This window comes from Cydia splendana, chromosome 11, assembly GCF_910591565.1.
Source record: "Cydia splendana chromosome 11, ilCydSple1.2, whole genome shotgun sequence".
In the NCBI taxonomy this organism is placed as follows: Eukaryota; Metazoa; Arthropoda; class Insecta; order Lepidoptera; family Tortricidae; genus Cydia; species Cydia splendana.
Window position 1 is genome coordinate 1,168,539 of NC_085970.1, and position 20,620 is coordinate 1,189,158.

Consider the following 20,620-nt stretch of genomic DNA (forward strand, 5'->3'; position numbering starts at 1 on the left):
GTCGACAATCCTGAAGGACGGTACGGTCGACATTTGTCGGGCATGCCGCCGTCCCGGAGAGTCACTCAGGCATATCATTTCCGGTTGTTCTCATCTTGCTAACGGTGAGTACTTGCACAGACATAATCTCGTAGCCAGGATTATTCACCAGCAACTTGCTCTTCTATACGGCCTTGTGGACCGCGAAGTACCGTACTACAAGTACTTACCTGCGCCTGTTCTCGAGAATGGTCGTGCCACGCTCTATTGGGATCGATCTATCATCACCGACAGGACTATTGTCGCCAATAAGCCTGACATCGTGCTGATAGACCGATCGCAGCGCCGGGCCGTGCTCGCCGACGTCACCATCCCCCATGATGAGAATCTCGTGAAGGCCGAGAAGGACAAGTCCAGCAAGTACCTAGACTTAGCTCACGAGATTACCGCCATGTGGGATGTTGACTCGACGATCATTGTTCCGATAGTTGTGTCAGCGAACGGTCTCATAGCGAAGAGTCTCGACCATCACCTAGAGAGACTCTCGCTGGGTGGTTGGATCAAGGGTCAGATGCAGAAGGCGGTAATATTGGACACGGCGCGTATAGTACGTCGGTTCCTCACTCTGCGGCCCTGACCACCGGCAGCTTGGGCCAAGCCCCGCTGCCGGCGGCACCCTAGGTTAGGTTTTTTATAATGTGTTTATATGTATTTTTTATTGTTTTGTAAGTGTTTTTATATTTTACTTTTATATTCATATTATAACAAACCTAACTTAAGACGAAAAATAAATAAAGATTATAATAAAAATCGTTTATTTCGGACAATAAGGAATCCATATAAACATAATTAGTGCATAATTGTTTCTTCAGGGCAACGTACGAACTGGTCTTGCTATTTCAGTAAGTCTCGGTATGAAAAGTACTGAGGTTGACTGAAGTAGCATGACAAACACGAACGTTTCCGAGAAAATACGATGGTAAACAATTATGCACTATATCTGTCTGTATATACCTCTTTTTATTGAGTTACTAGAGAATGGTAGATCCTTTTGACGCGTATATGTAGAGCAGTTGTGACAAATACTTTTGAACGCGAACTGTAGAGATATATGAATACCATATATCCCTATTTTGGAGAAGTATTTCAGGGTAGCATATACTTTTGGCACGTTGTTTCATCCGCTACTATTGATGGTGATTGTACAGATTGTACTACATACATAATTCTCACTGTCTAACAAAGCGAAACGGCGAAGGGCCACGAGGCTTATTTACCTTCATCCTTTGTCAAATGTCGATTTATATAGGCTTTAGTCCGATACCTTAGATCTCGAAGCCAAGCCAATAAGCTCAGTCTCCATACGAAGCACTCACTGTAGGAAATTCCATCGAAACCGCACTGCGTTTCACCGTTCAGGAATACACGAGGAGGGTTTACACGAGGCATATTATCGAGACAATACAGTGAAGCCAATCCAACATTGGCAGCTAAATAACAGTTAGGTACTATTTGGACCGATATGGACAGAAAAAAATAATACAAAAACCGAATTGTAGACAAAAAAAATGTATGCAACTTTTCGTTAATTTATGAAAATGACACAGAGATACGACATAACATAGATTTTTTTAGGACATACGGTGAAATTGCGCTTACATTGTACATAATAGGGAACTCTATCTGACGAGAAAAAATTGCGACAACTAAATAAAAATCATCCCATTTCCGATTAAAACCGTAACGGAAAACGGACGTCTTTCCTGTAAACGATTTGTACAGCTTTTAAGAAAAAGAAGGTTTGATTACTTTGAACATATCTATAAAGGTCCATGTCATGATCTGCAGAAAAGACACATTACCTTTACTCATACTCAAAATTATAAAATGAAATAGATATCATACACTATAGAAAAAGTGTATAAAGGTTATGTCTCACACCATGAAGCTCTTTGAGCGCATAATCGATGCTCGGCTCCGACAGGAGTGTACAGTCTCGGAGTGTCAATATGGGTTTCGGCCAGGGTGCGGAACGATGGACCCTGTATTTGCCCTGAGGACCCTCATGGAGGGATACAGAGCAAAGAACACGCCTCTACATTTCCTGTTTCTGGACATGGAAAAGGCCTTTGACTGTGTCCCTCGTGAGATGATCTGGTGGGCGCTGCGGTCCAAGGCTGTACCTGAGGCCTATATTGACACTATCCGGGACATGTACCACGATTCTGATTCAATAGTCAGGACCGCTGTTGGTGACACCAACCCCTTCTCTGTCACTGTTGGAGTACATCAGGGCTCTGTGCTCAGCCCGTTTCTGTTTAGCGTGATATTAGACGCCCTGTCAGCCAGCATCCGAGACTACCATGAGCAGCCACCGTGGCTATTCATGTATGCTGATGATATCGCGCTGACAGACTCTGATAAGGGCCGACTTGTCCAGCGTATGAACAGATGGAGGGGGTCGCTGGAGAACGGCGGTCTTAAACTAAATGTGGCGAAGACAGAGTACATGGCCTGCAATAGTACAGATCCTCTACCCGTCCGCATAGGCGTGGACATGGTCGAGCGCACGGATCAAGTTAAGTACCTAGGATCTGTACTTAGCACTACCGGGGACATCGACAGCGACGTCAAAGCCCGAATTTCCGCTGCTTGGGTCAAATGGCGGGAGATGACTGGGGTTATTTGTGACCCCAAAATGCCGATTAAGTTGAAGGGACAGGTCTATAAGACCATCATTAGACCTGCCCTTCTGTACGGCAGCGAGACTTGGCCTTTACTAGAGCGGCACAAGCAGGAACTGCGTGTCACGGAAATGAAGATGCTACGGTGGATGTGCGGAGTTTCACGCAAGGATCGCGTCCGAAACGCCCACATTCGGGGTAGTCTTGGCGTCCGTGACATTGCAGACAAACTGCAAGAGTGTCGCCTTCGTTGGTATGGCCACGTCTCGCGCAGACCGGCAAGTTACGTGGGTAACAAATGCCTGGCCATGCCGCCTCCTCCCGGTACGGAAAGAAGAGGCCGGCCCAAGAAGCGATGGCTTGATGTCGTCAAGGAGGACATGCGTGCCAACGGACTCACTACCAGGGATGCCGAAGATCGGGCAAAGTGGTCACGAAGGAGTCGGAAGGCGGACCCCGGGTCCTCGCGCCCCGTGCGGGGGCACAACCGGGATTGACGCCAGGATGATGATGATGACACTATAGAAAAAGTGACCAAGTCCTAAAAAGTTTTGACCCTAAGTAAGCCAGTCCATTTAAAACCATTACAATTAATAAGGTTAGGCCTTATTTTCCTGATGCGAAACATTGTAGGTTTATATTTCATAGGTAAGGATTGAAAATAAGTTCCAACTATTTTAATGCCTTCAACTTCACACTTTATTTAGTTTTTTTTGTATACCCGAGATGTAACAACAGTTCAAATAATTATCAATTATTAGAGAACTGCTCCCGTGCTATTCGGCACAATATCGTCTTGGTTAATCCAAGCATTAGATATATCAATTATCTTTACGACGCAGACCCTGATAATGACATATCGGAAACTAAACCAGCTCAACTGGACATACGAAGTGAAAGGCGCAATGTAAACGTAATAACTAGCTACCTTGAATTACTTTATTGTTATCAAGAAATTCGTTCACTCTGATACCGGGGGCGTAGCTCAGATGGTAGAGCGCTCGCTTAGCATGTGAGAGGTACGGGGATCGATACCCCGCGCCTCCAACGGTTTCTTTTTGGAAAATTTGTCAAAATGTTTACTAACATAGACAATTTTTTTGCCAAGAGTAACCTACGGCCAAAATTCACTTCGATTCCAATTGCGATCTGCTTGGAGTTCAATCCCATTTTGATGTGACTTATTATTACCGTAGTAGGTACTGTAGGTAGGCAACAGTAATGAATTATAGATTGGCGATATTATGTATGTTCTGGAGCCATTATTGCAATACTTGTACGGAATCCAATAGTAGTTATTGTTCGGCTTATTACAACTTATTTCACATAATATGAGTATTTTTACATGACAATCTGGATATCGATGGAACAATTTCCCGTCAGTTCTTGTAATGAAATTTGTATGTATTAAGCTTGTTTGTCACTATACTTGTACCTAATATTTAAAATTGGTGAACAATAAAGAATAATTATTTATTGTCGTCAAATGCGCACAGACAATACGAGTATACCAACAATGAATTAAATTAAAAGGCATTATGTGATCATACGTCAACAACGCCAACCAGACCCGGCGAAAGTAACTCGACCAGTGCGTACGCACCTTGACTTACTACAAGGATGTCGATAATTTCGTCAACTATATCACCGGGGGCGTAGCTCAGATGGTAGAGCGCTCGCTTAGCATGCGAGAGGTACGGGGATCGATACCCCGCGCCTCCAAAGGTCTCTTTTTGTTTCCATTCCAATTTTTCTTGGTTCAGGTAACTCATGAGCAAATCGATTGCATCAATCAAAGAAGTTTGACAGAAACAAAATTGGCAAGGGAAAGAAAATTATATGTTTTTACGTATAATAACATATAATCCGCAGTGGTGTAGGTTCAAAGTGTTCAAACATATGAGAAAAGTCACAGGTTGTTTGCTTTTTCTTCGAACTTGTGGTTAAGGTGATTAAATGTCGTAAAAGGCAAGCTGATGGTGATCAATGATTGTATGTGCTCCGCCACTACATTATATGTACCTATGTATATATAAATATTTGGGGGCAATCTCACACAGATCGACCTAGCTTTGCAACCTAGCAAATTGTTTTATTTGGGCGAAATTTTGGCATAGGTAAGTTAAGCTCCGTAGGTATTCTAAATAGCCATTTACGGAAAATACACATGCGAAAGGTTGTCATGTCGTTGGATGAATCGCCCAAATGAAATCATGGGTAAAATTGTATTGGTATTGATAATTTCGGATATAGTTTTAGGCGATACATTAGTAAAAAACCCTGTTCAATACCAATCCTCCTGTATCAATGGAATATACCTAGCTACCTATACATATATATCGATAGTCTCTAATAATAAGAAACTGTGGGCCTGACCCGACCAAGTGACCACCGGCCACTTGGGCCCTGCCCCGCTGCTGGCGGCACACACGGACAGCTTAGGTTAGGTTTTTTATTATATATTTATACCTATGTATTTTGTATACTACTTTTATATCCATAATATCAATCCCCTACCTAAGAAGAAAAATAACTTGCGATTTCTTCAACTCAAGCTTAAGAGTACGTTACGTACCTTTCATTCTTCGCTCGACCGTCGAACAAGTTTGATTTGGATCGCATAGTTCCGAGTAGTGGATGTTTGACTTGAGCCAACATTCAATGGAAAACTTTTTCTTCCGGCAGAGTAAACTCACGACCTTCACTGAAATTGAGCAGTTAGGGAGATTTCCATTGTGATTCGAGTACATGAGATATACTATGTGTGCTGTATTGAGTATTAGGTACACATTGTGGTCTGAATAAGAGTTGAGTGTATTAAAATAATAGTTTTCGCAAGTAGATATTTGGGGTTTTTATTTACAGTTTAAGAAAAATGTGTGGTATATTTTTGAGTGAAAATATTTTAATTCGCAGCAAGTGTAGTGGAACTTGGACTCACATCGATAAATGATAATTGCTAAATACAGCTAATCCGATCTCAGCTCCAATACGGTTTATCGATGCGCGTTAGAGTCTCACTGGGCCGGTAATTTATCACTCAATTTTTGGGCACGTTTGGCTCATGACAGTAACGTGTAACGTGTTGGGGAGGGACAGCGTGATTAGGGACTTACGGTTGTCAAACATCGGTCTTATTACTGAAAACTCTGTTCCATTACTACCTAACAAAGGTAATGGAACAAAGTTTGAGACATAATATTCTAGTGAGCAAAATCATCAGAAATTTAAGAGCTGCGCTCTTGTTGGTGAAGCAATCTCCACGTATTCCTTTGAATTCATTTAGTCATAACAGGTGTCGCGACATGCAAAACCTATACTCATTTATTTATGTCTCTGCACAGATGGTACGCGATCGCGGTTGTCTACATCTACAACCGGTGGACCAAGAGCGAGATCAAGTGCCTCGTCAACGGGCAGCTCGCCTCCAGCACTGAGATGGCGTGGTTCGTCTCCACCAACGACGTAAGTCCACTTTTAACATTATTTATTCATAATACCAGTAGGAAAACGTATTAAAAAATATTCGCATCCGAACTACTTTATGTCTAGGTACATTCAGCACCTAAAAGCAGTCCCCTAAACTGAAATCTCATGTCTGTCTCATAATCTAAACACAGAACGTAGCTATGTTATGATTAAGCCATCAAAAACCAACCCGGCACCGTAACAAGATAAATTTCCAAGTGTCAACTTTTGACTCGTACACGCCTCAGAATTTGCATAGCATTACTCGTCATGCCGTTATAAATAGCTTATAACGATAAGCACGTGACGAGTAGGAAACGTGACGTCGGGATCGGGAGGTTGCTGAATTATTTTAACTCCAGAATCGTGGACAACAAAAGTTGTAAATGGAAGTAACAAACAGAAATAATATATACTAAATTACTAAATATACTAAAATATTATTTTTTACTAGATTTTATTTTAAGCCGACATTTTATGGTTCGATTGCGCATGTGATGCGAAGGGATGAAAGTCATGTGACGAGAAAAGTATTACGAATGCATGTGGAGGGAAGTAACGGGAGAGGGAAACCGAGGAAAAGGTGGATGGACTGTGTGAGAGATGATATGAAACGAACGCAAGTGAATGATGAGATGACGGGCGAGAGAGAGGTATGGAAGAAAAAGACATGCTGCACCGACCCCAAGTGAATGGGACAAGGGCAAGAAAATGATAATGATCTGTGGTTCGATTGCGCATAAACAATTTACAGGCGTATCCTGCTTTTAATAATAGGTTATAAATTAGATCTGGATTAGTTATAGATCCGACCTATAGTCAGTGTCAAAAGTGACATTTCTTCAAACAAAACCGATATCGTTAGCAGAATAGCATTAACTTGTAAAAATAAAATTTTCTTTTACCTATATGTTATTAAAGCTATTTGAATTTCGCAATAAGTATATTGCGTTGATTGGGGACTGGGAAGCAAACGATAGTTGAAGTTATGATCATTCTTAATTTTGCATTTTCATCTATGCACTGTATATTTAGGTACTTATTTATTTAATTTTAAATTGCATTTCATAAAAAAATAAACATTAAATAAATTATCCATATACTGAAATTCAAGGCGACCTAAAGTCTGGATGCAAGTTACAGTAACATTGTACATTAACCTCATACAAAGGAGCGTAAAATTTCAAAGGCACCCCCGGCGTGCAATTTAGAGCTCAGCTGAATAATGTACTATTCACACATGACAAAACCTATTCTCCATGCAACCGGGCCGGACCGAGATTAATCTTCGTAGAAAACGAGCATTGTATTCCTCTGACTTATTTAGTGAGTCGAATATTCAGTTGAAACAGTGCATATTTGCAAAAAATATCGTTTCTCGACTCTATCATCATCATCATCAGGCTATAGTAGTCCCCTGCTGGACATAGCCCTCTCCTAAAGAGCGCCATAGCGCCCTGTCTTCAGCTTGCCGCATCGAGCATCTGCCTGCAGTCTTTCGCAGATCGTCATCCCACCTGGTCGGAGGGCGTCCTACACTACGTTTGCCGAGTCGCGGTCTCCTCAAGAACACGTTTACCCCAGCGGTTGTCGGTTCTTCGTGCAATATGGCCAGCCCACCAGTCCAGTCAGTATGGCCAGTCGACTCTATGTAGAAAGTCAATTTTGAGATTTTGTGTCAGAATTGAAATGACGATCTTTATGTTCCAAACCAAAGCATAAAACATCAAGGTCACAAATACTTAAACACCAAACAAATACCTAATAAGAATTCCAACCCTTAGATACAGAATCCATTGTGTAGTGCGATGCAGACATCGCTTTGTTCGATTAAGCGACATCTATCGACTTGATAAGACACGAACTTTGACTTGACAAGAAATATCTTTAAAACTTTACTAGAAGGCAAGATTAAAGCTAGAAGAAGAGGTGAATCACGAGCAAGCTATACACAACAACTAAAAGCAAAAGCAAATTTCGTGTCTTACAGGGACCTAAAGAACCTGACCGAGGACCGCAAAAACTGGCGCATACTCCACCGACAAGATCCATGCTCTTAAAGTATGATGATGATGAAGATTATGATCAACTAAATGGTGGTAACCACGTCGCCTTAAGCGAACCATTATATCTCTGTTATCTATAATGTTTATATTATTACTGGCATAAGATTCCCGCATCCCTTCACAAGGACACACTTCACTAACAGATTTTTTTCTATTTTCGAGTCTAATTTTAACCAAGCGAACTCTAGGTAAACCTGTATTTCGAACATTTATCTAGCTACATTATTATTGCTTATTCGATTTAGCGATCGAATCTAAAATGATGCCACCTAAACTCATTTCCATCTAGTCTAGTTATTTATTCTAAACACAAGCTCAGACAAGACAAAATGCTTCGTGAATTAGGTACGAGCCTTCGTCCGCTGTGAGATTGGCCCGTTTAGCCCCGACCGCCTTCATAACAAATTCACAAGGCTTCCTGTCTACGTCCAATATGTCAGAGCAGACAGGGATGCTATTCTGTACACTGAACGAGCACACAATACACTGTCCAGAAACAAACTTCCGATTTCAAATTCAAATAATTTTCGAACGTTAATAAGTGCGAAGGAGACGCGGTCCATGTTTTAGTTTCGTGAGTGTGGATTGATTAGTGACAATAAATCGTTGGTTGACGATTAGTCAAGACGAAATGCATGTAACAAGACAAGAAAAATTTACAGTTGAAACGGAAGTCGATAATGTAGGAAAAATGATTGAATTTCTTTTGTTAAAATCTGAGTAAATTCAACTCTGTTCCCATTGAAACTTAATAATTCTTACAGTACTTTATACTCAAATAAGAAAAACGTGATATATATGTACCTGAGTCGTTAATTTTCAGTGTATTATCTACAGAAGGGACCTTTTTCTGAAATGTGTTTGACCCACAAGCGCGCAATTTAGTTGAAAAAGCTCTTGCGCTCACTGTTTTGCTGGTTTGAATAAGTTTGCGAATCGCTTGCGCGGGATAAAGCGATGGGAATGTACAGTCCCTGGAGGTGTCACTTTAGCTGCTCCGGTTTATGCGGCCCTGGTATAACGGGTGACATATAAGCATGCAAAAATAGTGGCACTTTTGATGCATGGCAAAGTAGAATTTGCAGATTGCAGATTGATCTGGATGCATTCGCAATTCTAGGACGAGGACTGTCAAGGACATAAAAATTTGTAAAGTTAGACAGATAGGACATACTTTGCAAAATCTTTTCTTATTTTTAACTTAGCTTCCCACGGTCTTAATACTAGTTACAAATTACCTACAGGGCCGCTAGAGGTTAAATTTTGACCATAAATATGACAAGCAGAGCGTCTACAAACTCGAATCAAATTATTTGATTGAAAAGTCATACTAATTCTTTGACCAAGAAGATCTCCCTCTTAGCTTTCTCTCCAAAGTGGTCGAGAAATACCGGCAGAAGATGCCGATCTTCTGCTTTTGCTGCTAACGCCATATTTAATTAGGCCAACCCGTTATGGCGGCACCTGTTTGATATTTATATTTGCAATCTTTAAAAGGCTTACCAACTTCGGGTAGAGGAAGCTATCGCTCCATTATCCCGGCTTACTTAAAAGATACCCGGCATACTTTTTTTTTGCCACTACATGCTGACTTTCAAGAGCAGAGCTCGTAAAGCAATAGTTAAACAATAGGTCAACGTTATGGTTCTCAAATTTAACCCAAAGTTTTACCCAAGACAGTAATTTTTCCACTTTTAAATTTATTTTAAGCCAAATAGCATCGTTCGCAGACGTTTCTGCTTGTTAAAAATTAAAATTATGGTTCTCTTTGTGCAGTTTCAAGTGGAATCCCGCCATGGTAAATGAAATGGGTATACACTATACATATTTAAATTTATAACTATTCTTATTTACCAGACTGCTTATAGTGGAGTTCCCGAGCTTGCCCGTGCTCGGATAGCGATAGGATTAACACATGAATATTCATGGTCGCGCGTTAGGTGTTTGCGGGAACATAGACTATGACAGTTATGTGACATTACATATATGGATGGATTAACTAGTTAGACGATTTGTGGTGTAATCGCTGCCATTATTGCCTTAAGCAACTGACTAATCATAGTTAACCGTAGTTATATTGCTTCTGGAAATCCATCCTTGAAATAGACATGGGTTGAAACATCAGAAACTTTGGCAGATCGGGGGGGCTATAGAAAACGCTAATTGAAACTTCAATAATGTATGGAAATAGTTAGAAGACTTTTTGTAGTATGTGTTCTGTCTATTTCTTTAATTTTCGTTTTACGTTTATGGGGTATATGATAGGCATGATGGCTTGGCACCCTGAACTTTTGCAAGTCCACAAATTTCCGACTAATAAAATGTTATTCCTAGCATCCATCGGCTGCGGTGTCTGCTCACTTTTAGGCAGACCGTGCCTTTACTATAGTGGCTCTGTGAGCTGTAGGTGTAGACCTCGCGAACTTCCATGGCTCCACGCACCAGTTTGAAAAAAAATCTAAATTTCCGGGACTTCTTAATTCCCATTTAAATAAAGGTCACATTTTTTGTAAGTACGCGATCCCCTTTGATGTTGCATTTATTTTACGGGGACAAAGGCTAAATTAGTAGGTCCTAAAACTCCTAAATAATATAGCGGGGCCCACTCCCCGTTGTCGGGATGATTTGATGAAGTTAACGTCAAAAAATAAAAATGGCGTTTTTACGAGGATGTTTAGCGACAAATGTCGGACTTGCTTTATCTAATTAGAAAAAACGACCAACAGGAAGAAAATGAAGTTCTTCGTTTGAAACTTGTCTCGCCCCGAGTAAATGTTTTTTTTTTACTCAATGTGTGCTTATAAAAAGTTGGATGACAGCTGCCGCCATGTTTAATGTTGATAATTTCTTTGATTGGACGTGGTGCAACAAGGGACCGAAGAACTGGCAGCTTGCTCACTTTACGTATCAGCCGTAGCCTAGCAAGGAAATGCTGTCTCAATGTTCGATATTAATGGGTTACATATTTAATTCCCGCCCGGGTTATAAAAACACATGGTTTTTTTATTTGCCTATCTATATAGAAATCTATCTCAAGTCGGTCCCGGTATAGTTACTTCTACTCGTACTTTACTCGTCATAACATTTATTTTATGGTGTTTCTTCATTACCTTTGGAATTCATATCGCAATATAGAAAAATGGTGTCTAAAGAAGACACTAAAATATGACTTTAGACTTCCACATTAAATGACGAAATTTGAAATTTAGAAGACGCCAATAAAAGCTAGTCAATATATAATTCCATCATTTATTTATGAACATATTAACTCACTACTCTGATCGGCTCGATAATGTTATCAACTAAATGAAATGTACAGCAAAAACGTTCAACAATAGAATATCTGATCGTATAAATAGGCAGCCATTTCTGTTTATTTACCTAACCTCTGAAAACTTTTCCAATCTTGCTGAGATTGTTGAGATATCCTTTGCAACTCTGTTGCCCTCGTAACCGAAAGACGTGTTCGGATATGTACCTAAAATTTAAATATCAGTGCATCGCGATCACGCTTGTGTCATGATTTATTTATGGCAATATTATTATGATACCCCGATTAATACAGGGGTAGTTGGGAAAATATCATTTTATTGCTGGCAACACGGTAGTTTTAGTAAGTTGGACAAAGTTGGATAAAGGACCGAGAAAGTTGGACAGGCTCGTTCACTTGGGTCGAGGTTGTCAAAAAAGACGCATCGTAAAGTGTTGGTCAGACCAGAGTACCTGCAAGTACCTCCATTGTTATACCTGCTAGTAATATTATATAGGTACGAGAAATATCATCATCATCACGCTTGCACCAATTCTTGTGTGAAGCCGTATTGCACCAAATTGTTATGGTAATTAATCTTTGATAAAATTAAAATTTACTGGTTTATCGATTGGGTTCACTACAATTGACTTCTAATATTCCTTGCTCTCTATAACAGTTTTAATGAAATGATCGTATCAAATTAAATTCTTATCAAATGTCCATTTTTCAGCGTCTTATAAAAGATCTTGAAGCTGAACAGTAAGGCATTGACGTTCGAAATCGTAGACCATGACTCCGAACTCCAGCTCTAAAAAATACTTAACCAGTTACACTTTGGAGAAAAATATATTCTGAGGAAATCTGCATGCATCTGCAAAGTCATTCAAACGTGTGTGAAGTCCTCAATCCGCTGTGTGTGAGGATTATACCCTAACACCCTCGCCTCGTACAAAGAGCAACACTCTTAACAGTCCATCGATGGACCTTATTACAAAAGGCATAACAGTTATTAAGAGTGTGGACTACTGTGGACGATGGTACAAAAAGAGTCCTCTGTACCTAACAGAATGTTGTATACTCGTATATTGTGTATAAAGCTGATGAAGATGATCTTAACACAACGCTTCTTCATTTGTATAACATTTTACAAAATACGCCGAATATCGTCTTTCCAACTCAATAGCCCTTCACCGTTAAACGCTCTCACGTGTCGCCTCAGTACAGTGGAGTGTTTTAGCCGTAAATGGGAATTTACATGACGTTACTTCGTAACGGATTGAGTACAAAATGAAGGGCACAGGATATAAGAGAGAGGCGTTGTTGAAGAATGTATGTAGATACACAAGCTTCTACAAAAATACAGAAGTCAGTATAATTATGTCTATCTTCTTTGCTCGTAATAAGAGTAATAAGAATAATAATGACTGATCCCGTAGCCCTCACCTCTTGATGGATTTTCCCTGAGGAGGCCTTTTTAACTAGGTCAGACCATCTAGTTGGTAAGGGCCTGAGGTCTTTCGCCTTCCACTTTTCCGTCTTCCAATTATGCCTATAAAATATATAAAAAGTTCCTGAGGTTTTACTCCGAAAATGATCAGGATTTACAAAATAGACAAATTAACGATTACCTATTTGATCGCTCTTAAATTGCAAAGCGTGATTCTATTTTGTATTTTGCTCTAAGTAGGCATTTATTTGTTTTGTTACAAGGTGTATTCATTAGTACAATACCTAAAATCCGAATATTACAGAAGGTAGAAAGCCGCTGAGCATCAGGAATTTGGAATGTGACGCCCGTTCTCGACAAAGGCATTGTTTGTGATTGATGTCATAGGAATTTGAGATTTTTCACAACATATTTTATCAGATGCTAAATTTTAATATGTTGGCGTACCTATATGGATTATTTGATTTCATTTGTTATCTGCAATAAAGTTATAATGTTGCTATCGCAAAAAATCCAACAAGTAATAACTTTACAAGGTTATCTTATATTGCAGTGGTGTTTCAATTCCAAATCTGTAGGTATATTTGCTTTATTTATTAGTCCAATACCTAAAGTCTGGTTCCGCCAGGGGCTAGAGAGCGGCCGAGCATCAGGAATTCAGGAATCCTTAGGCTTTGGAATGTGACGCCCGCCGGCAAAGGCATTGTTGTGCTCTGTTTGTCAGTGGGCGGAACATTTAGAGATGTTTGCTTTGTGTTACTCTGTTACTGATTGCGCGTGAAATCGGAATTTAGGTTGTTTTGTGAATTAGCTTTATGTGAATTAAATTTTCCGAAATCTGTTAAAGAAAGAGATCATGATTCATCTTGTAACTACCTAGGCAAAAGGAACCGGTTAATATGTCTACTAATCTATCAGAAGTTCTCTTAGGAAACGAAACCAGAAGATAAATTTGCGAAAGTATTGCGAGTGATTCCTACAACATCACTCAAATTCGACTTGAAATATGAGATTTTTCGCGTCTACACTTTATCAGATACTAGCAATGTTGCTTTCACAAAAATTCCAGCTAGAAATAACTCTGCAAGGTTTTCGCTGCAGTGACTAAATATTATGTAAAATATCGTCGCGATCTGCATGCCAGAGACTTGGGCCGCGTATAATGCAGTCTTCATGGAAACCCGGCCGTTACCTATCGGAGGAGATTCCCACAATTCCCTTACGTTTATTACATCCAACATATTTCATGCTTTTAAACATAACAGCGGATCCCCCTTTTGTTAGACGTTAAATTATGTGCGTTAAATTTGAAGTGTTTCTCCGTTTTATTGGCTTCTAAATATCCCTGGTTCGTAGTTATTTATACTTAATCCTCCACCTTCTGGGACAACCACTCAGCCTTAATTACAGACTTTTCCGGTCGGATTTATACGGAGGCTTTGCACAAAATTACTTTTTATTTTTCTTATAAATGAGCAACCTATGGGCCGGGTTGGAAGGGATTCTTAAGCTCACGCCCTTCTGTCGGTTTTGGTATTTTGTAATCAATTAGGTGGGCTTATGTTGGCGTTTGCAGAAGCTTCCCATGATAACGATGGTAACGTAAATGGAGTTTGGCGTGATGAATTATATTTTAAATTACTTCATTTGTACTTTTTCATTATAAATTGCGTCGGAATAAACTACCACTTTGCACTTTCCTTTGTTTAATTTTAATTTAGTTGTATGAATATGGCTGTCTGAAAATAATCGCATAATATATGAACTAAACGTTGCTTTGGAAAATTTGTAGTATGAAATTATATAAGTTTTTGGTTCCTCACGCGGGTTTTTAACCGTTTGATGTGGAATATTAGAACGCCACCACAGCTTTAGACGTATCTTTAAATTCTTGAAATGAAACGTAATTTTTTTTGTCCCCAGCCATTCGACAAGTGCTACATCGGAGCGACAGCAGAGCTGGACGAGGAGCGCGTGTTCTGCGGACAGATGGCCGCCATCTACTTGTTCGGAGAGGCGCTCACCACCCACCAAATCTGCGCCATGCACCGTCTAGGTCCCGGGTATAAGGTGAGCTGAGATATTTATTCCTGTAACTTTGAAAAGGGCTTGGCAAGGTCGCCATGTAAAGATAAATGTGTGCGAGACAGTGCTATACATTTACCTATATAGTGATGACTTGCTCTCGCGCCAGAGCGGCGTGATCTGCATCTAATTTGAAGACCGCCTTAGTCCTTTTCTCCTGTAGTTCGTTTGAAAAAGGCCCAGCAAGGTCGCCATGTAAACAATTTTAGACCAGGCACGAATAAGTTACTTTCAATGATATTTTGCACAAGGAAGAGCGCAAAAATATCTGACACGACGTATTTAGAACCAATAGAAAGTTTTAATATTTGCAGGCTTGTTTTTAATACGTGCAGGTTAGACATAGTGCGTAAGTGCGTAACCATTACGCACGCGCGATTACGCAAACAAACCTCTGTGGTAGATATCAGACACATTTGTATGAGACAATTTTATATGTCGATCTTGCTGCGTCTTTATCCATTAGGAACTAACTAACAAAAAAAATAGAATAGTTAGCGAAAGAGATGAAAATGTCATGATAGCGCAGCGCAGGTATCAGAAAAAAGTGAAGCCAAAATGCATGTCAAAGCGTTTTTCGCGTAGTTTACTAGCTGTAATACCTAAGCCTCGTGCAATACAATTTTTTGCACGTCACAAACAATGTTAGAATAAACTTTCCCAACATTTCATCACTGTTGAGCGCTGTTACTATTACGTACGGACATGGACTAATTCCGGTCCACTGTCATCGGCATGCCGTCCGGATTGGCTATGACGTGTCAATTTAATCAACGGGTTTGTGCCGTTATGTACTTGTCCTATATGTAGTTCACGATAAAAAAGGTTTTTACCGTTTTTTGCTCTACGAGTATCAGAATGCTTTCAAGGTTCAAAACGGACAAACCCTATTTGCTTTTGGAAAATCACTTTTTCATGTTACCTCGCGCGAACGAGTACCTAACTAGACTTTCTGACCTCTTCTTTTGGCAACCGAAGTTACCGCATACTGTAAGGAACCCTATAGCTTCATGCATGTACAGCGAGTTGCAAAAGGGCATACCCACTTTATGAATAATATATTCATAACGTGCCAATGTAATACTTATTGCAGCTCGCCGTACATCAGCAGAGCTGTCAAAATCGAAAACAACGATTTTTTTCTTAGACATTACAACTCTTCCATGATCAATTATTTGGCATTAACAACTTAACTTTAGTTGTAAGTATTATTGCGTGTTGTATTTTTCTCATAACAATACCAATGATGTTTTGTGTCTTGCCCAATGCTAACCAATGGATACAGAGTCAGTTCCGATTCGACAACGAATGTAACATCAGCTTACCGGAGAACCACAAAAGGGTGAGCGAACAAGCCGCTCTCCTGCTTGCGAACGCAGAAGTCCCCCCTCCCGAACCCGAAACCCCCCCTCCTGACCCTGAACCCGAACCCCAACCCGCTTCGCTGGAAGATACCAAGGCGGCAGAAAATGAAGAAGCATGCGTAGTTGTTAAAGAAGACTCGACGCCTCGAGGAAGAAAGATGGCTGACGAGGCGCGCGAAGTGGCCGCCGCGCATGCGTCGCTGCTCGTAGATATTGAAGCATGCAAGCGTGTAAGCATGTCGCGCTCGCCCTTATTTGATTTACGTATGTTTGTCTCGCTTTTGTGTTGTCCTGTTTGGAAAACGATGGGTTGGTCATAAAGGTTAAACATGGTGCTCCTTTATTCGGTCCAGAGCCTGGCTATTGCACCAACTTCCTCAAGCGTAGACCTTAGTCTCTCGTAAACGCCTTAATACTGCGTCTAGCGTCACATCAAACCGGAATTTTGTTACATTTCTATATAATGTAACGCAGCGTATTAAGGCCACGAAAGACCACGACCTTGGGCCTTGGTCTTCGTTGTATAATTAATACTATGCAAACGAAGACCAAAGCTTAATATAAATAGGACGCTCTTCTTTGGGACGGCTTAGCAAAAATGTTATTCCTAATGGACCTAATGCTCTAAGGCGCATCTCATAAATTTTCTTCCTAACCTCGACCCACCGATCGTTTTCCAAATGCAATAATACCCCACGCCATTGCACATGTGTGACCATCTAGCTGTGTGTAGGGCCAGTTCCGCTTCGACACCGAGTGCCCGACGCAGCTGCCGACAAGCGAGGTCCGCGTCGACCGCTACGGGGACCTCGTTCATGATCCTACGCAAAACATTCACGACGTAAGCGAAGTGTCAGCAATGTTATGGGATCCTGGTACTTAAACATACTTGAAGGTGGTCTAACATGAGTGGTTTGAAACTTTTAACTATTTTTTTTACATCCTCAAGAACAGATAAGAATGGTGCATGGATGAAATGGGACAATGTTTTCTGCGCCGATTTTGTAGATTTCTGGGCCACTTCACTTCATGATTCAGAGTCTTGGTAACCTTAGCAAACTAACACTAATATTCTGATTGGTAACCAAACTTACTAATCTTACTATGATTATGAACATTGCATACACTGAGAAAAAAAACTAACAAAAACACACTTAGAATTACAAAAATAAAACTTAATCCGGGGACAAGGAGAGTCAACTAATAGGAACAAATTGACTTTTGCAATTTCCATTTAGTAGGAAATACAACTTCTATATTTGTAATTTGAAGTATGCTAGAGTAATTTTTGAAATTTGGTTTTGTTATTCCGAGAGGTGCTTTAGCAATATCGGAGGTGATGACGTCATGGGTGAAAACTAACCGTTTTGTAATTCTAAGCGTGCTTTAGCAATATCGGAGACGATGACGTCATAGGTTTTACTAAACTGTACTGCGATTCCAAGCTAGCTGTTGTTATTCTAGAGATAATGACGTCACAGGCAAAAACTAAACTGTTTGCAATTCCTCCGCCCCTAGCAAACGGGCGCCGCGAGAGCATGTCGCGCGCGTGGTAGCTACCCGTCTCTATTTCTGTCTGTATGAATAAAAAAGCGTTTGGTAGTATATCTCTGTACTAAAGAGGCACTATAAAAGCCTGTCGAGATATTCTACCCATTCCTTTCTTATTCATACAGTCAGAAAGAGACTAGTATTTATTACGCGCGCAACATGCTCTCGCGGCGCACCTGTGCTAGGGAGGTTGGAATTACAAACAGTTTAGATTTACCTATGATGTCATTATCACTAGAATAACAACAGCTAGCTCGAAGTTGCAGAACAATATATTCCTGTAGACACCAACTACACAGTAGGTCGCGGGTTAATATGTCCATGGCCCACAATATATCCTAAATTTATTATTTAACTTAAGTATGTTTTAAACAAAGAAGACACGAGACACGCCCGCCCGACATCCGACACAATACTAACTCTAACCAAATGAACGTAGCAAGTAGTAAATTTTACTAAAATCACTAACATTCGTTTCGCTGTGTTGGTATTACAAAACTCGTTTAGTGATTGGTACAACAATGAACATAAACACAACAAGTCTATCTACTAAATACCAGTAAACTTTGTAATGTCGCTATAGTAACAACTGAATTGTTATTTTAAATGGGGTAATGTTATTCCCGCGAACTCGTTTTTTAGATATTACAAAACTAATAGTGAATAGAATCAGGCGTTACTTTGCGGAAATCCATACTAATTAAAACCAAAATATTATTTTGCTAATCCGCGAAAAGATAACGTGCTAGTCAATCAGTGCTAACCCGTTATACTTACTTGCGTATTTTTACATGCAATTAATATTCCCACCCTCCCACCGCAAAAATAAATACGCAAATAAATATAACAAACCACCACCAAAAGAATAAACCTCGACACGTGTTTCGCCTCTCTACGAGGCATCCTCAGGAGTTGTTGTTCAGGAGTTGTGGATTCCGTTGCCGGGCGTCAGACCGTATAACGGGTTAGCACTGATTGACTAGCACGTTATCTTTTCGCGGATTAGCAAAATAATATTTTGGTTTTAATTATTACAAAACTATGTAAGTGAGACATTTGCTAAAATCATAACTTGAAATCACAGATGCTTTTTTCCAAAAATCACAAACTTCACTAGTAAAAATCGGAGTATTTTAGTAGTAATAAAAATGGATTGTAACAAATACTGAACATTGTTTAATGCTCCATTTACTAAAGTCTGTTTGCTGAAATTAGATTTAGTATTACTGAGCTGTTTGTAGAAATAAATAAATTTTACAGAAATAGTGAAACTTCCATGATTACTACTAAAACTTCATTTTTTCCCCCAGTACAGAACTGTTTATTAATTCCTGGTGATGATTTTTCTCTCAGAGGATGGACGCAATGGCTCAATGTTTATGTACTAATATTATGGTTTCATGGTAGCCACAACTTTCACTACCTTCGTAAGAAAGATATCTTAAAGAAAACAGAATGGTGTGCGTCACTAATTTCAAAGTAACATCCTGGTAACTACTACCTGGTACCAGTTTCTCTCCTTAGACGAAAATCAGACAAATAAACCTAACCCGGTCTTATTTTCATCAATGTCATGAATTCTTGGTAACCACTTTCTTATTTATCACCATGAAGGTAGCACAATCAAAACCAACCTTCCATTCATGGTAACCACTTTAAACCTTTTCGGTAAAAAAGGTAATCATGTTTAGCAAAAGCGGGTTGGTATTTCATTAAGCACATTTCTTTTGGAGGGGCAGGTACCATAATGAGCCCACTCGGGCTACAAAGGGATCTTTGAAGTTAATCCCGCGTAGCGAGTGTTTCGAAATGAGTTACAGCATTGTTTGGAGATGTAATCTTACCTACCGCAGTCGGGCTTTATGATTATGATCCTTACTTATTATTATAAAGATAGAGTCGGACCGAGAAAAGTCTGCAGCGATTTTGATAGTCCACGCAGTGCAAGGGTCATTTTAAATGTCAAACTTCTACCTATAAAATTATGACGTGTAAATAACACTTGAACTGCACTGGGCTATCAAAATCTCTGCAGACTTTTCTTGGTCTAACTCTATAAGCTTTCGAACTTTTCGAAGTTACCTCACTAATTTCGTAGTTATTTATTCCTTTAACATTGTTTCCCGTTAAGTTAAGATACACATTAACAACTTAATTACGAGTACCACCCCTAATAAATGAGGTTGTAAAGGGTTTCTTTTTTTTTTATTGAATAATAAGCAAGTTACAGTAAGTTATTGTTATTACAAGACTCATCGTGGGCAAAACCTTGAGGAGGTTTGTGTGCCGATGGGGAGTTCGAGAAAATAACTGGGGTTGTAAAGGGTTTCTCTGATTTACCATTATATGTATATGTATATCTGCGAGTATTCGGGATGTAACTGTGTGAGGTATTGTCATTTGTCATTTCCTCACGAGGAAATTGTTATATTATAATCTGGAAGCTAAGCTGCTTTTAACTGTGGATTATTATTCGGTTGAAAATTTTGCGTTTTGTTTCCATAAATTATATTAATTTTCTTTGCTCTTAAATTTAAATAATGCACACATTTCTCAAAATAATTTTAATACAAAAACATCTCATATTAATTGGAACCGCAGCTATTGTCAAACTTTCCCGCTTAACGCCCGCCTGTCCAAAGTTTGAACACCCCACGCCCGTGCCCATTTCGTATGTGCATGTTTCTGATATCCCGGTACTTAGTATTGACTTTTGCCCATTT

At 39.8% G+C, this 20,620-nt stretch overlaps 1 protein-coding gene and 2 non-coding genes across 3 annotated transcripts in view; all 3 read left to right on the forward strand.

Annotated features, from left to right (window-relative positions):
- The window catches only part of LOC134795192 (neurobeachin-like), an 868,575-nt gene that overhangs the window by 578,760 nt on the left and 269,195 nt on the right, over positions 1-20,620 (forward strand). The window contains exons 8-10 of the mRNA XM_063767022.1: positions 6,008-6,128; positions 14,821-14,967; positions 16,268-16,576. Of these exons, the coding sequence (XP_063623092.1) occupies positions 6,008-6,128; positions 14,821-14,967; positions 16,268-16,576 (577 nt within the window). The remainder of the gene's footprint in view (positions 1-6,007; positions 6,129-14,820; positions 14,968-16,267; positions 16,577-20,620) is intronic.
- Trnaa-agc (transfer RNA alanine (anticodon AGC)) lies at positions 3,638-3,710 on the forward strand. Its single transcript has one exon. It is a non-coding gene; the product is annotated as a tRNA-Ala (tRNA).
- Positions 4,313-4,385, forward strand: Trnaa-agc (transfer RNA alanine (anticodon AGC)). Its single transcript has one exon. It is a non-coding gene; the product is annotated as a tRNA-Ala (tRNA).